Here is a 25,718-nt window from a genome sequence, read left to right on the forward strand (position 1 = left end):
GCATTCAAACACAAAATAAATCCTCATCCAGGAATATTCCCTTTCATAGTAGGCTACAAAATGCCATATTATGTCTGATGAAACACGCTGAAACACGTTAGTATTTCACCTATGTTGGTTAAGGCTACTACTTCAAAGTTAATTGGGATGCGTCTCCGTTGAAGCATCCAATGGACCGTCTGAATCCACCATAAGTGTACGGCCTAAGGCCTCAAAGATGGTAATGACACGAAAGGTAACAGACCTGAGCTCCAGCCAAAACTGACCCAATTGTGAGGCACGAATGCCAGGACAGGTGTTCTATTAACAGTTAGCCGCAGGCAGTGACATCACTGAAGGCCCACATGGGTGCTTTCCTTAAAATGTAATCAAAGAATGTTTTACCAAATGTATGGAAAAATAAGTAATGCAGTTTTGTTTAAAAAAAAAAAAAAAAGAAGTGTAATCTGGAGTTTAATTATGTTGTGCTAATTGCACTCTCTATGCTTATAAAATGCCAAACCTACTGTATGTCGATTATCCTAGAAGGAAAAAACCCCACATATAGGCCTAATATAGGCCATATGTCTGACATGTAAATGCTTCACAATGTGATCATAACATTGTTACAAAGTTGTAAGTTAGTTATTGGTAGGGCAAACACAAGAGCATTAAGTCTATCTAGCAAGGTCAGTGAATACACCCAGATGTTATAGTATGCACTATAGGTGGCAACCAGATGATGGTTTCTCATAGCTTTGGAAAGGTAGAAATAGTAAGCCAATACGCTGTTGTGTTTGAGTTTCTGCTAAACCTAACGTTATATTCTTCCCAAGTAGTTTGTTATTATGGCTAACCTCTGACGAACTATATTACTACAATCTAGAAAGAGACAGAAAGTCCTAGCCTACATGAAGTTTACCTGACCTCATGACTGATAAATAAAACACCTTAGATATCTTTAACATATAAGATGAAAACCCCATAGACATATGTCTATGGAAAAACCTCCCCGCTGCTGTTTTAACTTCCGCAAAGTAGCTCATCGTGCGTACATTCAAGTCTACGAAGTAGACGTAGCTTCAATTAGTGAATACCACTTCCGCATACCCGTTGGCCTTGTGTGCGTGGTTGTCTTACGGAGTGGATTTTGGTACCGAGCGGAGAGGAGATGCACACGGCACTCGAGTGAGGTAACTATATAAAAAACCCGATTTGTTTTCATACACTCCCACAACATGGACCCGAGCAGTGTTAACAACGTGTCGCTAGTACAGACTGTAATCAGAAGTCAGGTCGAGTTAATAAAAGTAGTTTTATGGTTTTACAGCGCTGTGTCTTAGCTTCTCAGCTAATCAGACTATTTCCTGTGAAGTGTCTGGGGTTTGGAAACTGTAACGGGAAGCTAACTTTAGCCAGCTAGCGTCATGGGATTACTTAGCCAGTAAAGATAGTCTCCTGAGTTAGCTGGGTGGTCTGTGGTCTATTATTTTTGTTTTCGGTTTAGCTACAGCTAAATAGCTGTAAATGTTTCGTGCCTAAACGAAGCAGTGGGTTTCGAGGATCTTCGGGGCGACATGCTCTTGCCTGTTTGAATAGTGTAGCTAGCGAGAATGGCAGTCTTTTGTATGGTAACATCAGCTAATATTAGCTGTCCTGTTGCGGGTAGCCAGCTTGCTGGCTAACGGTTAGATTTGCGTCTTAAGTCACGCAGTGGCTGGTTTGAATCGGAATTGAAGTGCTTGGTTAACTAATATAGTTGTAGTTATTTGTATCTGACAGTCTAATTGACAATTCAGTTGTTGGCTTTGGTCAGTGCGGTGTGACGTTAGCGTTACGTTAGTCGTTTATCATTAGCTAGCTACCTCCCAAGTGCTGCACACTGTTCCGTTCATCCGCCAACCTTAATCTGTTATGCACACCACGTGTAGAACGTTGTACTGTACGTTGTCTTGGCCTTTCTGCCATGTGGAGACTGGTTGTGCCTACAGTCAGTATTATGAATGTAATCTTTGTGCTTTACAAAGGCTACTTTGCGTCGTATTGTACGGCTTGCTAATTAAACCTTCGTGGAAGGGGAAGGCAGTGCTTTGAGCCCGGTGTATAGGTTCTTCAGGATGGCAGCACGGTGTCGTTATCATGGGTATAACTTAGGTTGTAGCCATCCCATTTGTAAAACGAACTGTGAAGAAAATGAAGGACATTAGCTAGTCGTGTATCCTCGTCCTGTCCGCCCCAGTCCTACCAAGCGCATGGATAAATAAGGACCGTATGCAGACAGTCTGAAATGTATTGTGTCTAATGCTGGCCAAGTTACGTTAGAACCAATCAGCTACGCAACTTCTACCTGAGCAAAATTTCGTAATACCTGGACATGTTCCTTGCAATACCATCGACCACCCATACATTACACGGGTATATTGTAATGGCCCCTAGAGTGCACGGGCTTTGCGATGTCTAACGTTAGACAATTTTATTCCGTCTCACGGGGGTTTCGCGCCAACACTGCGCCAATGGTCACTGGTCTGTGAACACTTTCGATGTCGTCATTAAGCCTTCACAGCATTTCTGAAATCCTGTTGGTTAGCAATACAGCCGAGCATTTTCTGTAAATGTGAAAAAATCATTTAAAAACCGATGTTTTTGGTTTTATTGTTCCGTCCCTGCAGTTTATCAGATGAAAGGAGTATCATGAACAATGCTATTTACCTATAACTAGCATTGCCTGGTTTCCATAGAGGAATTATATTCAGGAATCACTCTTTCACAAGGATGCAACAAATTAAATCGACTGTAATGATTAAATTAACCAGTGTATTACATTGCATGGGAAGTCAAAGGTAGTGAAGACCTCTAGACAGAACACAATGGGACACCTGCATTATTTGACTGCATTGGTTTCATTTGTGGAAATGTTAAAGACATTGTTCCTCTTTTTAAAGGCAGAAAGCCTGAAGGTGCAGAGGGTGGCACTTAGTAAGTCAGACATTAGACATGTGCCTTCGTGTACTGTGTGACAAAGGGCCCCATGCTTTTATTAGGTAACCAAATGATTCTTAAGACCACTCACATGACCTGATAAAGGTATTATATCGACTGGAATTCCTCTAAGCTTCTCTTATTCATTCTATGCAGTAGTTCTAAAAAAACCTTTATATTTAGTAAGTTTCACTCTCCTACATTCAGCTAATATCAGTGTTTATGGTATTAGACTGAACATGTAGACATAGTACAAGTTATGTATTTGTTTATATCGGTGGGGGAAACTCAAGAGTATGAGGGTATACTCACAATTAAGACAAAAAAACACTACTCTCAGATACAAGAATGCTGTTGTTTCCTCAATGGCACACCTACTACATTTTCTGGTCAGACAGAATAAATATAAAATTGTGGTGGTGTTTGTTAATAATTTAATTTGAAACCCAAGGGGTGAAACAACTTTTTCTGAATTCCCACTTCTAAAGGTTTGCATCTGGCATTTGCATACAAAAGTTTCTTGCTCTGGTATGTGTTTTGAACATGGACACATTTCAGTAACTTTTTGTGATGTCTGGTCAAGTGAAATACTGGAATATAGCCTTGTCAGTCTTGCGTGTTTGTGACTTTGTCATAGTCTAAACATTGATGTTTCGATACTTCAGCCTAGTTTGTCTGAACAGTATTGGGGATCGACCGATATATGTTTTTTAGGACTGATACCGATATCTATACCTTGGCCCAATGGCTGAGGATGGCCACTGACATTTGGCAGATTAATCATATACTGTATACATAAAGGGAATTATAATGACTTGCAGAATAGAAACAGCCGGAAATGTGCAGGTTTTACACCACCAGGGAATGAATGGCACCAACGATGGCACTGACTAAGGTAGCAAAGGCATGAAGCTAAAATGAACTAGCTAGTCAGCTAACTTAAACAAAGCCTGAGCTATTGTTACGCAATTCACTTAAGTAAGGTTACATTTATAATGTTAGCTTCACCCCAAGATATGCAATATGATTTAAATGTGCCTGCGGGAATTTGCTAAAATAAGATGTTGGAAGTCTATACATTTAGAAATTGAAACGCTTAACCAACCTGTGCCTGTAAAAGTGCAGTGAATGTCTTCCTCCGAGCCCAATGTTACTCACTAATGGAAATATCATAGTTATGGTTCCCAACCATTTAGTGCATATGTAGTGGTTCAAATATCTGGGGGCATCAAGCATACACCTGACATGGAGCTTAGTTAAATTCACAAGCTTGTAAGTGTATTGAGCTCTTCAACTAACAACGAACCCAATGGGTTGCATACCATGTTCTAACTACTGACTGTCTGACCTAGTCGCTAGGTCCCTCCAAAGAGTCTCTCTCACCAAAAGTCCGTCTCTCTTCTTCTCTGCTTCGCCACATCATCTCAACGCCCATTTAAAAATAAAAGTCCCTTCACACTTGCTGTGCTACACATCAAACAAATATGCCTTTTAAGTTGGCGTTAAATTTAGATGGCCTTGATGGTTTTATTGGAAATCTGGAAATCTCCACAGGAGAGAAAAATCAGTCTGCATGCTCTGAAGTGCGTTTGGAGGCTTTTCTTCATCAAATGTCATATGACGATGATATGTTGGGTTTTAGGGGGCGGGGCTGGGGAAGATGGGCTGCCCATTTCATGATGTGGCTAAGTCCCAAACGGTCGTCTATACATCAGCATCGGCCTTGCTTGCTTCAGGATGATTTTAAACAGTAGATGGTGTGTTGAGCCATTGTCAATCCATAAAATGCACCAGCAGTGATATGTTTCATCACAGTTCAGTAATATAATTTAGTTTACAGCTCAATTTTTTTTAAGAAGGAGCAGTACCTCTTTATCACATTTTATTTTCACATATTCTATTTGTTATTGATTGCTACAAAACGTCAAATGTCAGTAAGATTTATAAGGTGTAAGCAGGCTGCAGCGTTTTTCATTAATGTTGAAAATAAAACTAAACTCTCCATGAACACTCTCTTCTTACTAATTTAAATGTGGAAACTGGGGTAGATCATCAGAATTTCGTACGACTTAACTTTTGACTTGACACCACAGTCACTTGGGCCTTGCTTGAGACTTTCTTGCGACTTCCACGTGATGTACTCCCACCTGTGGTTATTGATTTAAACCTTTATGTTGTGTGTCATGGAACAAGAGGTGTCCCATCCTTGAATATCATGGGACACACACAGTCACACTGATGACAGACCCATAGGACTATGAGATGTGTGCGGAATAGTGTTGGTCTGGAGTAGGTCTTTAACAAACAACATGCTGATAGTGTGGTCATATACTAATCAGGTGGCTGAGTTCATGTGGACACCATTGTTGAAAACCTCCAGTTTCTCACTTGTCAGTTGAGTGAAGTCAAAGCCAAGCTGCCCCACTCTTCAGTTGGGAAGCTTGCATTTTTTTTTTTACTAAGTAGTTGAACTGTTTTTGAGGCTGTTCTTGTGTGTGTGTGTGTGTGTGTGTGCGTGTGCGCTTGTGAGTGAATGAACAGTGTCTCTAGTCCTTCAGCAAGCTTTTCGGAGATGTAAAGTTAGAATGGATCTGACAGGCGTTGAAAATTTCCCTGATTAGCGCTCTACTCCTGCTCTGAGACTCTCCCTCCCGACTGCCTCTGTACATTCCTGGGCTCCATGACAAAAAAAACTGTTTGGGGGATGAGGGTGCCCCTGTCTTTTCTGTTTTTAACAACCTGGTTGTCACATTGTATTTGTCACAAGTTTGCTTCCTCTTTCTCTTCTTCCTCCTTACTTCATACAGTCATCATCCCAGATACAGGAAAGATGTCAGTCTTGCATATTAAAGTGACACCTATGGTTTATCTGTCCAGATGCTCACTCACACACACACAATCTGCTGGACTTTTTCCCTTGCTGTAAGTCGCCACTTTAGTGGCTGATTAACTGAAATCCTCCACACCCACCCACCCACCCCACCCACCAACACACACATGCACACACCCCCACCCACTAAATGGTAGTAAGTCACCTGACCTGAAGGGCTCAAAACATTTAGACCTAGTACCATGCTTCTCCAGAGGAAGATCAGTGCCAGAGAAGAATAGAGGGGGTCTGGTTTTGGTCAGAAATAAGAGGTAAGTCATAACTTTAAGGCCTATGTAGAGGCGGGCTTGCTGTTTCTGTGGTATCTCCACAGAGTCTTTGCTGATAAGCCACCATTTACCAGCTGAGATAACTGACAGCCACCTTGGAAACTTTCCCATGCTTGCAGCACAGCACACCTGCAAAGCGAACTTGCGCATGATCTTATCCATTGACTTGCCAGAAGGTGTTGGTGATAGGAACATATTGAGGCAATCCAGCTTTTGTTAATATCAGCAGTTTATTAGCAGAGTATATCTGAAGTTGTGTTGATGAGGTGCATTGTGGGTCCTCTCTGAATAATCAGAGTAAGTTTTCCATGTAATTTGTGTTGTAGTGGTGGATTTGTACTATCCTTCTAGTCTTGAATAACTATGATTACTACTGTATAAGTAGCCTACTGTTTATTCCTCTCCTACTTTGTGTCCAAAGTTGGAGTCTGGTCTGGTTAGAATAATGGATTATGGGGTAACTGGTGTGTTATATTTATAATGTTTTGGATGCAGTGCCCGGTTAAATCTGTAGGCTATTTGAATGGTGTCAGCACTTTGTTAACTTTTGGAATGTAACCTCTGCCCTTTCTGTCATTTATGACTCATTCATGTTTCACCTCATTTTGTGTCTTCATAAACCACAGACTATACTGAATCTGAACCCTTGGAACTCTGTGGAACTATGTAGGTTATAGCTGACTGTTGTTCATATCCCCCATTTCATGGGATGTGTCTGAATGTATCGCTTTATGGTTGCCTTGGTTTCTGTTTGGTTCTGTGAAATTTGGGCCCAACGTCATACGTTGTAGTCGACGTGTTGTTTTTTGTGGCACTGGGCATCAAACTGTCAGTTCCACTGCCTGCACCTTCAGCTGAGATTTTTGTTGCATGTTTTTTTTTTTCAATCGCTCAAGTCCTCACCAAATGCTTGCAGTCCCCTCAGACCATCTGCTGCGTTGGTGTCCCATGTGTTAGCAGGCATCTGCTCCTCTCCTCTGCCTCAGGTCCTCGGCTGCCATATTTATGAAATCGCACTCCGATGAGAAGTGATCTTTTTCTCTCTCGTGCGTCTGTCGTGTCTCAGCGCACTCCACATCCTAAACGGATTGTTAGCGGGATTTGTACTTCTGACAGTGAAATGGCTCCATGATCGCTGGAGATGTGACGCTGTCATGTAAGCTGATATGCATAGCTGTTTTAATCTGGTGACCTTGTGGTGTTTGGCTTCTTCACAGTGAGAAACTGTGGTTCATGTGATTATACGAATGGCAAGAGTGGTTTGACCAATATCCTTAAAAGCCCTGGACAACAGAGCTTAGACACACAAAAACCCTGGTTGTGTGTTTGGGTAGTAGAAAAAGTAGAGGGCGTCTTTCCTGTAAAATTAAAGACTTCATTGTGCATCACTTCATGCATGACATTCCAGGTCGACTCCTCGAACAATGCTAGTAGCACATCTGATATGTCCTTTGTCCTTTAAACATCTAATTTAGTAGTGGCTTTTGGAAAAAGAATGTGAATAGAAGTTCATGGACCTGACGTTTTGCTAAACGAAACAATAAGATAGAGTAGTTTCATCCATAATGAAAGTGAGAGAGAGATAGGTAGAGAGGGGGAGAGGGAGATGTCTCCCTCAGCCCTGTAGGAGTTAATCCGCAGCCTCTCCCTGTGCGAGTAGTCCAGATTACAGTCAGGGCTCCTGAGGATTGCTGGGCCGGCGTGCTTGCTGAGGAATGCTCTGGGTGGGTCGGGCCAGACAGCCATGCAGGGGCTCAAGCATGACTGCCAGAGATGGGGCTGGGATGGTGGGGGCCTTGTGAGAGTCATATGAAGCGGCTTAAGGGCTCCCTCGTCTCCTGTCCTCTATCCTCTCTTCTCTTTTAGTTGTCTCTCACGCCCTGCACCCCCCTTGACTTCCCCTTTTGTCTCGAGTCTGAAGATGAGCAATATTGAGTCTGCAGCCTTCATCTCGCCTCGCTACGCGCCAGGAATGTGCCCCCTGCTCGGTGGCTGGCGGGCAAGCCTGCTCTCCTGCACCTACAGTTCTACTGTTCACTGCCTGCTACCCTCCTGTACCTCTTCTGCTGGTCGATGAAGGCTGTAGATTAAAGTATTAGGCATACTTCTGCACGGTGAAGCAGCAGGTTACTGAGAACACCCAACACTTGCATATAGCCTAACATTTTGATGGAGTCTCTGCTAACTTTAACTCACATCCGTGTTGGTATCGGATCAGTTGGTAAAGATCAGGCTCTGTCACATACCCTAACTCCAATAATTCTGTAGTAAACTCTCTGTCTCCACTAAACTCTTTTAAATGATGAATAGTCGGAAGTTCAAGTGATGATGCCAATTGACACCTGGTTAATTCTTTGATTTTTCTTCTGTTCTCAGCACACAAAACAAAACAAAAAACAATCAGGATTAAAAAGTAGAAATATAAAGCCCACTGGATCAGCATCAAGAGCCAAAGTGGCGCGTCTTGTCATTACGGTATGCTGGTCTATAGGGAGTACTCCCATTTTTGTCCTTATTTCCTTGTTTGTGATATTGCTGCCTTATGTAAGGTTATGTAGTGAGGTCTTTCAGCGATTAACTGTTTACTTTCAGGGCTTGGTGTGAGAATGTGGTTCTTAAAGACGTGTTGTGTGCAAACTAACTGCTCGGACTATCGCTTTAGCTGTAGTTGCATAAACTAGAGTTGTGCGTGTTTAGACACTAGGCCTGCAGGCTCTCTTGGATGAACGTTGCTTTGTGTGTTTGTGTTTGTGTTTGTGTCTGTGTCTGTGTATGTGTGTGCACAGAGAGGCATGGTCAGTTGACTCCCAGTTATACTCCCGACAAACACTAAACTGGTCTTTTTGTTTGCAGTGTTGTTGAAGAAGAAGCCCTCAGATATGGTGAGTAAGCCTTCATTGACCATGCCCTACCAGAACCTGCCCTCTAAACAAACCACAAACAGTGATGTTAATCCTTTGCGTACATACACACACGCACACAACATAACACACCAGTCATAACCCATAAGCTCAAGTATAAACAAGGCATTGTGCCAAAGGTGTTAACACCTTTACCTAACTAAGCATGGATACACTTCTTGCATCCTGTTTTCCTCAGATTACAGTCGGACATGACATTAGCCATGTGTTTCCCTCCTGGCAGTTCCTTGTTTTCTGTCTGCAAAGTAAAATGTGTTGCATGCAAATTACATGCATTATGGCTATTGCATGCATCGGGTTTCAAGTGGAGTCCTTCAGTGGAGTGCAAGTGTAGTCCTTCTCATAGCAGGGGAGATTGTACACCGGCTTCCATTTCAGTGGTGGTGTTCAGATTCATTCGACCACAAGGGGACGGTTGACAAGTCAGCTGTTTTGGTTTCCCCTTTTTCCTTGTAAACATTCATCTTTCTCACCGTCAATGGAAGCCAAATGTTTTATCGCATGGTAGTTGTGTAACGCATGACTTGCTTTGCCCGTCCAAAAGTAATTCACAAGACGACTCCTCAAAATGTCATAAGGGCAACAAAGAGCTCATTGAGGAGCCACACTGGGCTTGTTTGTCAGACGCGCAGATCTTAAAATAGGTTCCGGTCTTGCCTCATCCTATCTTCGCCCTAAAGGTTCAGAGGTCACCGCAGTCTCATGTTTATAAACAGTGTGTGTTGTCGGGCAGTGCTCTGAAGAAGGGTTGTAATCACGTTAATGTTTGAAACCAAAACCCAGGCCACCGTCACAAACAGCTGCCTAATTCAATTCCACGCACCGCTCAGGGTCGGACTGCAGCACGAGTAAGTCGTAAGTACTCCACATGGGGCGGTGGGTCCAATGGCAGGCTGAAAGGGTTGCACTGATTTAGTTATTAGGCATGAAGTCTGCTTTTGTTCTCTCTCTGCAGTATTCTGTTTTTAAAATAGCAATATTACCGGGCTGATTTGTGCTAAATTGGTTAGACAGTAACCTGTGTCTGAAGCCTTTGTTATCGTTTCGGTGATGATGTCTGTGTGGAAGTGTGAAGACATTGGTCAATTAGAACATTTGTCTATTATTTGTCTACATTATCGTTGCGTAATTACTGTAGATTTGTAATGGTAGTGGTAATAGCCAGTGGCAAGTAAAACACACTGCAATGTCTTGGTGACTCAACGACAAGACATGGCAATGTTTATGTCTCACGTCTCTAAATCTTATAGAAACGTTAATTAGGTGTGGAAATGCTGTGAAATTACTTTTAGGTGTTTGGTGTATGATCAAGTTATTTGTAAAACAAGCTTATGATTTTTTGTTAAAAATATGTTTCAAAGCCCCAAATAGTCCTCATATTTGTTCTAAGTAAAACATTAAAAAAATATAATCAAATAAAACTGAAAGAAATATTTCGCTGTCATATTTGTAAGTGTCAGGAGTGACCTATTAGAAGATAATCACTTAGCTGTGTTTTGGATATACAATATTACTATGGATACGTTGTCCCCAATATTTTCAGTTGTCATTCAGGAAAATGATGATACAGACCCTTGTTTTGAAATCAAATCAATGGCTGCAGTCATGAGACTATTTGTAACATCACAAGAAGACCCCTGAGGACCTTTGACCACAGAGGCAAGGTCAGTATCTCTCTACAATATTTAAATTTTTTTTTACTTACTTGCCATCTTTAGTTATAAAACGGAGAGTAATTCAACACAACACCAAAAACGTATTTATATCGTTATTTTTGTAAACAAAAAATATTACCAACATGTAATTATGAATAGACATGCAAATGTTTTTGAGGAAAGTGTATTGTTAGACTATGCAGGCGCCAGGAAAATGTTCTGCTGTAAAAAGTGTTATTCAGAAACAGTATACATGAAATATACGATATATGAAATACATCCTTTTATGTTTACTTGTTACATACATATTTTTTTGTGTTTTTCCTCATAGATGCCCTGATCTAATAAAGACGGGTCACATGAAGTGACATATTCTGCTACCAACTGAAAATCTGTTCTGGAGTGTCTTAAATATATATATAAAATAATCTCATCACTTGACAGGTTATGGCTACTCGATACAGTCGTACATGATATCATTTTGGAAGTAGCTATTGGCTCCTGATGGACACCATACATTCGCCTACATGCTTGGAAAGAAAGGAGTGAGGGAGGGATATTCAGTTCATTGCAATCTGTAACCACTGTTAGATGCCAGATATCCTGCACACTGCACCTTTAAGAAACAAATATTTTAAATGATTTCATGTGATGGTTACTTCTATGCTTTATTTCATGATAAAGTTGATACTTTTTCCAAATAATATTGCCTTGGTCTTGCTATTCTGTTTTCATTATACTAAAGAGTGATCATCCTATAACATGTCTGAACATAGTCATCTGGTTTGGCATATTAACATACTAAAGTGCTACTGCAATCACTACTGCTAATACTATTCCTACTTATAATAATAATAATAATAATAATAATAATAGGAAGAAGTTGTAGGAGTAGTTGAATGCCATACAAAGCTGTTTTACAGAACAGCTGTCATTCAGTGCAACAGAGAATCATCATACAGTACAATAGTAATTTTCATAAAACTACTATCAGAAAGAATCATTATACTTTTTTCTCTCAGAGATGCATGAAGAATCATAATGGGTTTATAGAATATTGAGTTTTAAATACAATCTATCATGCTGTTACAACTTCTTGTATGGAAATAATAAAAGAAACGAAAACCCAAGGCTTATTAAAGTACCGACAAGGTACCCGCATAGAGAATTAAAAACCTTTTTTGTGGTCTTTGAATCTTTTTGCTGGAGTTGTGCTAGACTCCAAATAATAAGTCATCAGACTGAATTATTACATTTTTGTATTCATTTGTATGAACGTTAAAAATATGAATTGAACAAAATACTCTAAAAGAATTATATATGTACATATACAACATTTTTGTGTACATTATGGCTTGGCTGGTTGAAATTGGTTTGACCCTGTTGCATACATATTGCTTTTAATGTTCATTCTATTCAAAATTCTATAATCCATTCTATTGTATAATGGAATGGTAGAGTAGAATAGATAGTTGTTTGGAATCTCACTGTTTCGCCATCCTCATATATCTTTCTTGAGTTCCTCCTCTGCCTACAAGTACCATAACTACAACAACAATAACAGCCTCTAGGAAGTTACTGTTATCACCACCTTGACTCCTAGTGCAACCACTATTACGTCCTGCTGCATTCTTCAGTCACTGAAGCACTGTGTTACTACTCAGACTTCAGATCCACTCATTTCTAGCTGATATTTACACTTAACTTGTAGTAAGTTGTATTGATAATCTGATTTGATCTAGCATTAGGGGACTTTGCAAGGACTGTTGGACTCTAATGGACTATTGCAATGGAAATGCATGATTTTACCTTGGCTGGTTTGCCTGTTCTACACCTTGCTAATTTATTGGCTAACTTTAGCCAATTAGTCAGAAGAGAGGAAAATTAGGTATTAAACCTGGCTTAGAGGCTTAACAACCCTTGATGGCAAGATAAGTACAATGCAATGAGATGCCAAGGTTTACAATTGATAAAAAAACGTACCCACAGAAAATCAAACTACAGTGTTAGCTCCAAAGTTAGTTTGAATCAGGGGGCAATATTGAATACAGTGTTCAATAAGGGATTGAGCATTTATCACAGTAGAACCATTTGGAGAAAATCCTAATCACTAATTTCTCTCTATCACGAATGCTCATAGCATTTTTTTTATGGTAATCCACTTTGTCCGTGTTCGTGTCTCAGGCCGCTTCCTTTTATTATTTTTTTTCTCTGGTCAGAAGGTTGTATGGTTGCGTTGTGTGGAGCCCTAGAGCATGCCATTGCTTTATGTTTGTGTTCCCCCAGAATAGTGTATCTGGGGTTCTGTTGAGCTATTCTCAGACTTTTCTTTTGTTTTCCGAATGCTTTAATTTGAGTGACGTTGACTTGTTCCAGGAGAGATCCAGACCCACCCACCCGAAACCAGTCTGTGCACAACAACTCTCTTTGAAATATTTTCCCAACAGTCAGCTATTTTCCTATGGAAACGCGTGAGAAAATTCACTGCTACGTCTCGTTTTGTTTGAAATGCTTATCTGTACATTCAGCTGCTTGTCAGGTCAGTGGGAAATGGGCAGTTTGGTCGCAGATAACCAGTAGCCTGTATTCAGACTTTCCAAGCACAAATGCTGTTGTCCCTGCCCTGCCTTTGCTGGATGCACGCTGACAAGTGTAGCCATTGCCCTGTAACATTTGCTCATGTTTTAATCATTTTGTTTCTGCAATGTCAAAACGCATAGCACACACCCAAGGTGAATCAGGGTGAAGTACGTGACTACCCTCGGTCAAGGTGGTGTGCCTGAATGGAAATTATGGGAATTAGCCCTCTTTGTGCTAAGGTAATCACTTAAAGATTTTTATTATGTTTTTTTTTGGGTCCAGGAACCGGGTTTTTGGTCGTTACAGATCTTTAGGAAATCGGTTGCCTAATCTCAAGGCTCTTTACAGTAAGGCATTAAACTCCCCCTGTAATCTAAGGCACTTGGAGGGGTCTCAGGTTGCTTAGCCTCTCATAAGTGCTGGAATGCTACCTCATGCCTGCCTCATCTGTTCGCCCATAGATTAACTTCCCTGCTAGCTGCCTCTTTGCAGCTCCTTGTAAGCGAGGGTTCACGCCTTGTTTGCAAGCATGAATGTCATGAGCTTTGTGGGGTTGTGTCTGCGTTACCCCCGGGGGCGTTCCTTCCCAGCTGTGTGGGCCATGTGCTCCGCTGCTCTTACCCAAGAAACAACATGTGCTTAAAGGCCCCTCGCCCTCCAGAGACCTCCCGCCCGCAGGCCTCTCCACACAGCCGCATGGAGATCACTTGACTGGAATTACTTCTGCTCCTGGCTACCCACATGAAAAACATTTTTTCATACCTACTCCTTACTTTGTGGCGGTTGTTGTACCAATGGCGGTATGTGCATGGAAAGCCTGTTAGAGCAAAATTGTTGTCAGTCTGATTAAATATTAGATAAGAGGATTTTTTTTTTCCGTCTTTGTTTGTGCTGGTGACTCCTGAGTAGTATAATAAGTGGATGTGTGACGTGTTTTCTTTTCTTTCTTTTTTTTGGAAATCAAGGCGTCTCGAAGTGACGAGAAGATGAGGGTCCACGCACACACCAAATTCTGCTTCCTGTGTGTGCTCACCTTCCTGTTTCACCAGTGCAGCCATTGCCACGGCGACGGACATCACCACGGCCATGGAGGCGGTGACTACGACCATGGCCACGGTCATGGTCGGGGTGAACACAGCCATGATAGCGATCATGATCACGATCACGATCATGAACAAGATAATGAACACGATCAAGTCCACAGCGACCTGCAGATATCCCAGGAACCCTACGTGGAACCCTCGGCTCAGCCTATGATGGGCAGCTCCAGCGACGCAGAGAAGGAACAGCACTTCTACATCCAGCAGCTCTTCCAACGCTATGGGCAGGGTGACAGGCTCAGCTTCACCGGCCTCCAGAGCCTTCTGCTGAGCCTGGGCCTGGGCGAGGTGAAGGTGGTGGGCCTGAAGCACAACGAGCATGACCATGTGGCCCACCTGGACCTGCTGGAGGTGCAGGAGGGGCAGCACTCGCACTCGGCCGACCACGACCACGACCATGACCACGACCACGACCACGACCACCATCACCACCATCACAACCATGGCAGTCGCCAGACCACACATTCGCACCACCACCCCCACACGGAGGAGGGGGATGTGCACACCACCGCCACAGCGCAGGGTACCCCCCCCTGTAGTCCCAAAACAGCTGGGCCCACTGTGAACAGTGGTCCAATGGACCGGCGTGACCATGATCATGGACATAAACACGAGCACAATCACGACCATGATCGGGACAATGAACATGTTCACGCACGTGACCGTGGCCAGGACAAAGAGCACAAGCACACCCACGACCACCGTGATCACGACCACACCACGGTGGCCAGCGACCGCACGGCCGACAGCAACGAGTTCAGCCAAGTGCCCGACCGGGAGCAGGGCCAAACTCAGGACGGCGACCGTATCCATGACGACCAGTCGCAGCCTCACCATCACCATGATCACCATCACAAGCATCCACACCCGCACCCCCACAACAACAACAACAACCACAACCACGACCACCTTCCCCCAGCTAACAGCACAGATGGCCGCCCCCCCACTTCCCCGGCACGGCCCACCCAGCTCCCCGCTCAGCCCACACAGGCCCCACAGAGGCCAACTTTAGACTCCTCTAACATTGGAGACCCAGGCCTCCAGGAGGCCAAACCCTCTCTAGCTCCGACCCAGGCCTCAGTGACCAAGAGGCCCAGGAAGACGCCCAGAGCCAGGGGGCAACGCAACAGGAACAGGACAGCTACCACTGTTGCGCCTCCCACAGCAGCAGGACAGGACCATGGACACGATCACGATCACCTACATGACCATGATCACAACCATGATCACCATGACCACAGCCATGACCATCACGATCACAACCATGACCATAGACAAAGTCACTCCAGAAAGGAGAAGAGAGAAGTGCCAAACAAGGACAGGAAAGCTTCCATTTTAGAGCGACATTTTAGTCAGCTTCATCAGCACGAGGAGGTAGGCCTTACCATTTCTCCCACTCATGGTGTTTATTAACATAGACTACCAAAGACTAATAGCCAAACCTATATGTTACACTGTGTCAATGCTTTGCTGTATATATGTGCATATATTTTAATGTAGTTGTTATCAGGCTCATATTACTTAGCCTTCCATGACATTACATACGGAGGGATAATACTCAGTTTTTTCCAGGTGTCTCATTTCTCTTCTTCTGGTCTCTTTCATCCTCTCTGAATCTCTGGCAGTGTTTGAACCTGACCCAGCTGCTGGCCCATTATGGGCTGACCCCGCAGTCCAACATCTCCCCCCAACAGTTCACCTACCTGTGCCCTGCCCTGCTCTACCAGATCGACAGTCGCCTGTGCATACGACACCACCTCGAGTACGAGGATGCCGAACCTGAACAAACAGGTACGAAAGCCACCGTCAGCAACAAGCGAGTTTTCAATGTTTTTGTGTCAATGCACACACCTCCTCTTTTTTTTAACAGGCAGAGTGCAGTTTAGGTCAAATCATTTCACAAAAATCTCTTCCTGGGAGATTATATGTGTGCTCATTTGAAGACTGCTGTATCGGCCAAAATAGGACACCGCCGCGAGGGCGTGAGAACATTCAGAATAGAATTGAATCTCAGTTGTGTTCGAGGCTTCGTCTAGTGGGAAAATGACATCTATACAGTGTGATTTTAATGCATTGCACAATATTATATAATATTATAATATTACAATAGATTTGCATAACTTCACACATGTACACAGAGAAGTCAAATTAATGTTATAATCAGAAGTGTTATTCATAATGTCTTAAAGGACCACAGTGTGCTAAAATCTGTAGTTGTTATGAGCCTTTACGAGTTCATAAACAAGTTGGTAAACCTATTTTTTTTCTGAGAAGTAGTCATATGATTTCACTGAATTGCTCATTGTTTCACTTCAACAAAATAGGTTCTGGCACTGAATGATAGGATTTGTGCACCAAGACCTTGTTAACAATTTACCAAGGACAGTTGTGCTGTTCTGCCAAATCCAATATTCGATATCATTTCCTCTGGGATATTGTGGCCTTTTGGCACACGCGATGGGCACACACTGCACCTATGAAACAAGCTCTGGTGTTTCTAACAATGCAAAGGCCCATAAAAGTTGTTTTTCCCCTCTCCGCAAGTTATCCGCAGACTGCACTCCTTGACTGACGGCTCTTATCAAAGTGATAACCGGTGGTAATTAAGTTGTAAACACCTGAGACTTTGAGTGGTATGAACCAAGGAGGACACTTTGCCTCACAGTCATGGGGTTTATGTCCTAACCGTGCTGGGCCAAATAGGTTTGGTAGGAAAGCGGCTGTTGCAGCATAAATCTACCATGAGACCGGTGGTGTCAGCTCCTACTAGTAAGGATAAAGGTGAAAATACTGAGAACGTTTTGCTTGTGCTCTTTTCTTTGGTCGGTACCAGTGCATTCTTGATTCCTGAAAGCGCCACACCTGGGAGTCTTAATCTTTATTGCTCATGTTATTAATTAGAATTCTTGGAGTTTAGTGAACTTTGTTTTTTGGATTGGACTGGGGGGGGGGGGGGGCAAAAGGGGCTGATTGACATTTCGGCTGGTTTTTAAACTGAAACTTTCAGTCACGCAAGCATAATTTCAGTTTAAAAAAGGATAAAAGTTAGACGCAATGCACATTGAAACAATAACTTGTCATTTACTGATTACTCTACCCGTGAGAACCAAACAGGATTTCCCCACTTCAATTGTCAAAGCGCATAGGGGGTTGCTCACGTTTCTCTGAGCTTTTACCTCCCAGCATTAATCATTACCCAGAGTAACATCTCTGTATAATTTAAAGACTCAGAGGGAGAAAGAATAAGGTTCTGTTAACACTGCACAGTAGGACCCGGGTCTGAGGGGGCTAATTGCCTGTTAATGAGTGCTTTGTGGTCATTTTGGCTTCTCTAATTGTATTTTCCCCATTGGGACAGCCCTTCTGCTTTTCCCCTGTACAAATAGCCTCTTTAAGCTTTGAATGGCTTCTGCCTTGATATCCCAGCTGTGGAGGTCTGTTTTGGACAGTGTATCGAGATACAATGATCATATTTGGCTATTTAAACTGTTGTGTATTTTCGGGCTATGGTGACAAACAACATTTTATAAGGATAAACTTGTTTTTTATTTATCAGTGTTAAATATGGTACTAAAATGTAAAGCAGAATTAAAACTAGTTTTATGACATGGTGCACATTATTGAGGAAGTAGACCTGGAATGGCTGTTTCCCCAGTAATTTGACCGGAGCTGCCAGTTTGTGATGCCAGCCTCATAATTACTGGCAGTATTCTATAGCCAGGAAAGAAGGTCCATTTAGTTTAATTCCATTCATGGCTCGTAATCCTCTACCTTAATGAATTGCCTGTGACTGAAGATAGACACCATCGTTGTCACTGTCTGTTTTTGGCTGGCCATTGTACTCTTTGTACCCATGATTGCCCTAAAGAGTATCCACTGTCATGCAGCCAACAGAAAACACATTCAGTTAACTATTGTCTTATAGTTCTTTAGTCCTCAGTGTAATGTAAGTTGTAAATGTATTTAATTCAATATAATTTCATGATAATTATCCTTGGGTTTTGAGGATAAACCTGTTACATCCTAACAGATCCTAACAAAAATAATTCTAATCTGTAAACTTTTTTTGGGGGGGGGGCGTCACCTTTTACTTGACAAATATGTGGTTTCAACGGTTCTTTGAGAGTAGACATGAGGTTTCCTGTTGTGCAGGAAAGAAGTATCCTGCCAAACATGTTGGGCCAGGTCCAGATGGCACTTGCATGCCTCATACTGCCTCATCTCCTACTCCTAATGTAGCAAGAGCAGGGTTTCCTGTGTCGAGTCATTAAGTCATACTCCTTATTTCCATGTCAACAGAAACTCCCTAAAAGGCAGCATAGCCTGCGTGGTTTAACTTGCAAACATGACTAACAATCATACACTATTAGTAATGTTTTGTGGTTTTGGATAAGGTAATAAGAAATTTCCCCTAGCCTTCATGTTTTAGTAATTCATTAATTAATTAATTTCTGCTAAAGCTGCATACAAGCTGCACACCACGGTCCAGATTCCTTTCCTGCCGTAGAGGCATGTGGTAACAGCTCCCCTCTCTCTGCCTGCAGCCATGGTGTGGTTGTGGGGCTTCGTCTCCATCACCATCATCAGCCTGCTGTCTCTGCTGGGCGTGGTGCTGGTGCCCATCATCAACCAGTCCTGCTTCAAGTTCCTGCTCACCTTCCTGGTGGCGCTGGCCGTGGGCACCCTGAGCGGCGACGCCCTGCTCCACCTGCTGCCCCATGTGAGTCGTGACGCTCACACACACACACAAGCACACTTTCCATCGTGACTCACTCAACACAAACACAGCTTTAACACCTCCGGCTCAATTGTTATTGTATTAACAATATTGTATTTCCCAATATCAATGACTTCACATGCTTTCATGGAACTCTAGCTGTTGACAAAATAATTTCCATAACCACACCATTTACCAGATGTAGGATAACCATACCACCAACACTAATCAATCAATCCTCCCTTGATCATTTACGCACCACATTACCAGTAAACTTAAAATGCGGTCTCTTTTTTTCCTCTTTTTGTGCCCGTTAGGCTCAAGGAACTCACGACCACGACCATGGCCACGAGAAGCCCGTGGACAAGAACGTGGGCTTGCTGGAGGAGTTCGACGCGGTGTGGAAGAGCCTGACGGCACTGGGAGGCATCTATCTCCTCTTCATCATCGAACACTGTATTGGAATGTTCAAACACTACAAAGACGAAGGGGTAAGGCGTAACCAGCAGGGGGGGGGTGAGGGAAAACATAAACTCTGGCTCAGAGACAACAGGAGATTAGGTAACACAAAGATTCAGGGGATGAACTACAAGGACCACGAGGGCAACTAGTTGAATAAGTCCAGGCTGAAGTGTTAGATGTGTGTGTTCGAGTTAGTGTAGATGCTGACTTAATTCTGAAGAGAAAACAGCTGGACCTAGGCATGAAGAAGAGCGTTGGGCTCCTCCACCTGTCTCAAGCACCTGCTCTGGCTGCTTACAGGGCACCTTGTGTCGGAGGAAGAAGAGGAGCGAGGAGGCGAAGATCGGCAGGAAGCTGTCGGACCACAAGCTGAACAGGCGCTCCGACGCGGAGTGGATGCACCTGAAGCCACTTACAGAGGGTAAAGCATCTGCTCCTGTCATGTAGGACAGCACAGCGCTCTCGCTCTCTGTCTGCTTGCTAGACATTTAGTGGATCCTGACACTGTATGCTAGCTTCGCCATACAAGCAGTGTAGAATGGTTTAATTTGTAATTTCCTTTTTGGGATCATTGGCCAATTGTGAAAATGAAAACACGAAACTTGCTCCAGTTTTGTTGACATTTTCCTATACATTTAAAGTTGTATAGCATCCTTGATTAAAAAAATGGATTTGTAAATATCTGGCTTATATTGTCAGTTTATGTCTGTTTGTCAGTATTCTCACTTTCACCCTCTTCTGTAGGCAATGAGCTCACCGTGTTGCCTGAAGAGACGGGTCACAATGACACGCAGCTGTCTGACCTCCAGCCCCCGGACTCCCCCAGCATGACCCCGTTATCCCTCACAGATGCCCCGCATGACCACCAGGAGGGAGACGTACCGGCCAAGGAGAACGGCAAGAAAGCCAAGACAAAAAAGCACGGGCATGGCCACTCCCACGGACATGGGCATTCCCACGCGCACTGCCACTCTGACCAGGAAATGAAGGATGCTGGCATAGCAAGCATTGCCTGGATGGTCATCATGGGGGACGGCATGCACAACTTCAGTGATGGACTTGCTATAGGTTAGACCGCCAAAGTCAGAATTCAAATGTTAGATGGTATAACTAGTTTTTCAAACATATAGTCAATAGCAGTGCCCATTGCATACAACTAATAGTAAGGTGATATCTTTCCTCATCAGGTGCCGCTTTCAGTGCCAATATCACGGGTGGCATCAGCACGTCTGTTGCCGTATTCTGCCACGAACTGCCTCATGAACTGGGTACGTCAAGCCTGTTGTTTGGGTGACTGTGAGCGTTTAGCAAACAATTTATCAAATCGCCAATCTTTTAGTTAAAGTGCATCTGAATATGATGGAGACAGACTTGGAAAAATATGCCTCTTTGGGGTTCAGTGAGAAGAATGCTGTTATTCAGTGTGCAGTTTTACCTCATTTATTTTGCGGGGTAAGTAGAACAGCTTTTCATCTCCAGGTGCAGGGCAAAATAACCTATTGATCAGCAGGCTCCCATCAGACAGGACTTCACAAAGGAAAGAGCTCTCCATTTATCATTTCACCGCCTTCAGAAGCTTTTGCACGCTGAAATTTACTGGTGTAAAACATTCCTGGTGAAAAAAAAAAAGTGTACTCAAAAGCCAGATGTTGAGCAGTTAAAGTAGCAGACAAAACAATATGACCTAAGGGGGGAAAAACGAGACATAAACAAAAATAACAACAATAACAGCAACAGAATATTCCACTGGACACATCCAGGAAGTGAAGTTGTAGTGGCTAAATTTGCTCGGCCTCATGGGAGCCATGCAGCTGTGCCGCTGGCACCTGACAGACACATCTCTCAACACCACAACAACAGAGCTCCCCTAACAGCGGCAGCCGCAGGCGGCGGCCATGATGGAGGGTCTTCAGCTCCCCGCGGCGCGGCTAATTGCCGTTGACGGGTGTGTTAATTGTGCTCGGTGACAGCAAATGGGAGTGGGACTCTGGTATAAGGGAAGCCTGTGAGTGCAGAGAGACACAGTGTAATTAAAAGGGTGGTGTCTCTCCGCACCCTCCGAGTGATGGATGGGATGGCAGAGTGGTAACGTGCCCTCATCATTAACAAGAAGGAGTGGGGACTGGCACCAGACAAAATTGAAGGCTTTTTTCTTTACTCGTCAGACAAGTGAAATACATTTTCGCAAGTTGTCTACAGAGCTTGACATCCTGTAGTGTCGTCTCATTGTGTGTCTGGAAACGTACCTCTGCACATCCTTTTTATTTTGTCTGACTGTTCCGCTGTGCTTCTTTTGGCTACTGTGTTGCAGGTGACTTTGCGGTGCTGCTAAAAGCGGGCATGTCTGTGAAACAGGCTCTTGTGTACAACGTCCTCTCTGCCCTCATGGCGTACGTGGGCATGCTGATTGGCACAGCCATCGGCCAGTACACGCACAACTTCACCAGCTGGATCTTTGCGGTCACAGCTGGCATGTTCCTCTACGTGGCTTTGGTGGACATGGTGAGTTCAGTGCCCAGAGATTGTTATGACATAGTTCTATGTACATTCATAGAGCTATACCTGTTGTGGAAGGATTTTCTTTAGTGTTATTTTAAGATACTGAGCACTGAAGGTTTTGCCATCACTAAACAAATGTTTTGCCATACTTTCAAACAGTACTGTGTTAAAAAAATGACATGGCTACTTCAAGTGGCATACTGAAAACATGCTTACCTTAACTCCTTGGTCCAAACTGTCCAGCACCTCATGATTCCAAGGTCTTTAGAATGTGATTTTATAACATTGCAATAGAATTAGATGTTGATTTGATGGGTTGTTGATGTGCACTCATAACTGGACTGTCCTGTGCTCCTGTGTTGTAGCTGCCAGAGATGCTCCATGGAGACAGCGAGGAGCACAAGCGCTGCCAGATGGGCCACTTCCTCCTACAGAATCTGGGCTTGCTCACTGGGTTCACCCTCATGCTGCTCATCGCCATCTTCGAGGATCGCATCAAGTTCGATTTTGACCTCTAGATGGTGGGGACACGTGGGGGGTGGGTGGTCAGTAGGGGTGGCGGCGGGAAGGACGGGAGGTAGGTAGGTAGAGGAGGCGGGGTGGGGTGGCAAAGCTTAAAGGTACACAGGCTTCACCTTCAAGTGGCTTCCACTGTGCGGAGTTTCAGTCCTGCAAGCATGGTACAAAGCTCTTATTCACACCTGTCATACCTCAGTTGAAAACTGTGTCTGTGGCTTGCGGTAACTGACCATGAGGACATTTGTTTACAGTTTACCTCTCTTTTATTTTGCATACTCCCCCTCTTTCAACCCTGTTGTGTCTGTCTCTCTCTCCCCCCCCCCCCCCCCCCCCCACCCCACCTGACAAACAGTTAGCGCATGCGTTGTCACTGGGGTCATAAGGCAGGCAGAGGTCATAAAGTCACCCATACGCGCACTAACCGGTGCCCCACTGCTAGTAGTGTTACTGTTGCCCATGGCAACTGCTCCTCTGATGTAGGGAAACTTTCTTCTGCTCATCATACGTCTGCATCGAAAAAAGGAGTTAGGGGTTAGCATAGTTGCTTCATATCAGTCAGCCTTTGCTACCACCCACGACTCCTAATTCCCCCAGCGCTAAGCTGAGAGGAGATGGGTTTGACTTGAGGGTGTGGCGCCACTTACAATGGCAGAGGAAGATTTCCCATGCAGAGGCAGCTCATCATGGTCAGAGAGCCCTTTGCCAGCCTCATTACCTGGAGCCTTTGTCCTCTTAGCAGCTCCCCGCGACCATCTGCATTGTCGTTTGTGTGTGTGTGTGTGTGTGTGTGTGTGTGTGTCTGTAGTGCACCATCATAGGCCATTTTTGTGATTAGCCATGGTGTGTCTCATTGTGCGATGTTCAATATTCCTGTGCCAAGCACAGATTACTGGGCAGCTCATCCAGTCGAGGCAATTCAAATGTGCTAGAACACACTGGTGACCAAGTCTTTTGGAAATGGCAGCAGGTTTCAGTCTACACAGTGTAGCTAAGTCTTAAGTACTGCCAATGATGGCACTACTGCCTTTTTAAACTATCATAATGTGAAAGTAAGTTTAGGAGAGGTTAGTGTCTTGACATACAGGCTCAGTATTAAAATATTGACAAAAAAAACGATAATTCTTTCTTTTCTTCTGCCCATCAACTGCTTTGATTGTTTATTTGGTTGTTTACATCCCCAAGTCCCCAACAGCAGCAAAAGCAAGCAAACAAAACAAACATAGACGCCACCTGACAAGCTTTTGTCCTTCTGTTTAGGCAAGCAGGCTCGCTGAAAGCGTTAACAAGTAGATGAATAGCACTGTGATAGAGGCTCTCAAGAGACTGACAGACAGTGGTTTAGTGGATCATATCAGCAATGCAGAGCTACTTTTTAAAGGCATAATATATAGAGAAAAAAAACAGTCTTTATTTCTAGCTGCGGGAGCCAAGTAGCCACTGCCTGTGTGTGTGAAGAATGCAAGATATCAATTGAAGAGAAGGTTTTGACTGTTGAACATGAAAGGTAACAATGATTTCCCGTACATTATTTGTACACAGCTCCGTGCTGTTGCATTGACTTGTAAGAATTGCACCACGGTGCATTTTCTCCACATTCAAAGAAGAAGTGGGATTTGGTTCATGACCACAGTTAGTAGCACACTGGATTTTTAATTGCAACTGTGTCCACTGACTCCTTGTTACTGTCCATGTTAGTCAATATTGAAGGACTTTAATTTTTTTTTTTTTTCAGAAATCAAATTAAGTTTTAATGTTAAAACTGCCATTTTGAAATGTTACTTTTTTTGTTCGTTGTATTAATCAGCAGTCAGTTCTGAGGTTACTAAATTCAAGACCATGTCTCAATGTGAAATTTATCCAAATTTATACGTTGACAATCTCAAGCCTTTGTGCGTAGCTGGACCCTTCTATCATTGATGAATATATTTGTTGTGTAGGTTTTTTTATTTTATTTTTTTTAATTTACTAGCTTAATTTGCACTTGTAGTGATAATTCACATTGTTTTCTTAATCAAACCATGGAGTATCTGTTGGAAATTATGTTCTCTAGACAATGAACGTTTTGTTACCATGAAAATACTTTTTCATTTTCTATTCGTTTTTTTCCTGATTCCTATGGATATTCGTGACATACACCACCTTGACCGTGCCAAACGAAAATGGGCCGTGGGGTTGAAATTGTGTGCTCAAAAGTGGCTGCTTTCAAAACATTCCATTGGCTGTCTCCGCTGCTCAAGTGCTTTGTGGATGTAGCCCGCAACAGCACCATATGTGTGCGATTCCCATTGATCCTGTCACCGTGTGACATCCATTGTCTCCTAGTCTTGGCTGTGAATCATTGTGGATCACATTCGCTGATGTATTTGATTGGATCAAAATCATGCATGTGAGGCATGACATTAAATGGATCAAACTAAAAAAGAAAAAAGAAATTTTGTTTATTTTTTTGCTTTTATTTCAGCAAAGTTTATTAAATGAAGAGGAAATCATTTTGTGTCATATGTAATTTATTTGAATTGGATGTAAAGTCACTGAGGTATACTTTGGGGGCCAATGGTGCAAAGAGTTTTGTTCTTGATGAAGTCTGACATGGATTACCTAAAGATATGTCCCAACTAACACCTCTACCCCAAGGTCCCACCAATGAAAAAAAAGCCATATTATCAATGTCACCTTCATTTATAATACCTGTTTTTGGTATTTATGTCTTGTGCAAAAAGCACAGATCAGTCCAACCTAGTGATGTGTTTCTCAGAAGTGTATAAATCCAACCAATACAAATTGCTGAAATTATGAAGTTATCCACATTCAATCTTTCTGTCACCGTGGGCATATCTTAAAAGGGTAAAATTCAAAATTGGGAGGATGTTGTCAGAACATCTACTTGAGTTGGTTTGTTCCCAAAGACTACCTCACCCCTTTACAGTTGAAAAAAAAAAAAAAATGATGATGATAACGGAAGTCACTCACTGTCTGGTCTAATTTTACTTTTATAAACCGTTTACAAGCCTGGGTGTGTAAATGTTTTCACTGCATTCACCATACTTGCTGATTGTGCACCTCCCCATAAAGAAGAGCAAATAAAGATTTGCAACAAGCAGGTCATGCCTCGTCGTTATGTTCAAACATTTCTTCAGATTTCACATCA

General features: G+C 43.1%; 1 protein-coding gene across 7 annotated transcripts; it reads left to right on the forward strand.

Moving 5' to 3' along the window:
- The first annotated feature begins 803 nt into the window (after window positions 1-803).
- Window positions 804-25,670, forward strand: slc39a10 (solute carrier family 39 member 10). Of its 7 annotated transcripts, none has more exons than XM_012837227.3 (12): window positions 1,090-1,172; window positions 8,494-8,592; window positions 8,971-8,999; window positions 14,239-15,747; window positions 15,999-16,164; window positions 18,918-19,093; window positions 19,408-19,581; window positions 19,853-19,973; window positions 20,297-20,620; window positions 20,740-20,820; window positions 21,864-22,054; window positions 22,417-25,670. In XM_012837227.3, exons 3-12 carry the CDS (start codon window positions 8,997-8,999, stop codon window positions 22,567-22,569), a joined length of 2,898 nt encoding a protein of 965 aa, XP_012692681.2. In that variant the 5' UTR covers window positions 1,090-1,172; window positions 8,494-8,592; window positions 8,971-8,996; the 3' UTR covers window positions 22,570-25,670. The 7 variants fall into 7 exon arrangements, with proteins under 7 accessions (XP_031440262.1, XP_012692681.2, XP_031440268.1 ...); XM_031584420.2 differs by lacking the exon at window positions 1,090-1,172 and adding an exon at window positions 6,004-6,099; XM_031584408.2 differs by lacking the exon at window positions 8,494-8,592 and having other exon boundaries at window positions 1,093-1,172.
- Window positions 25,671-25,718: the final 48 nt, after the last annotated feature.

Source organism: Clupea harengus, chromosome 2 (assembly GCF_900700415.2).
Source record: "Clupea harengus chromosome 2, Ch_v2.0.2, whole genome shotgun sequence".
Lineage (NCBI taxonomy): Eukaryota > Metazoa > Chordata > Actinopteri > Clupeiformes > Clupeidae > Clupea > Clupea harengus.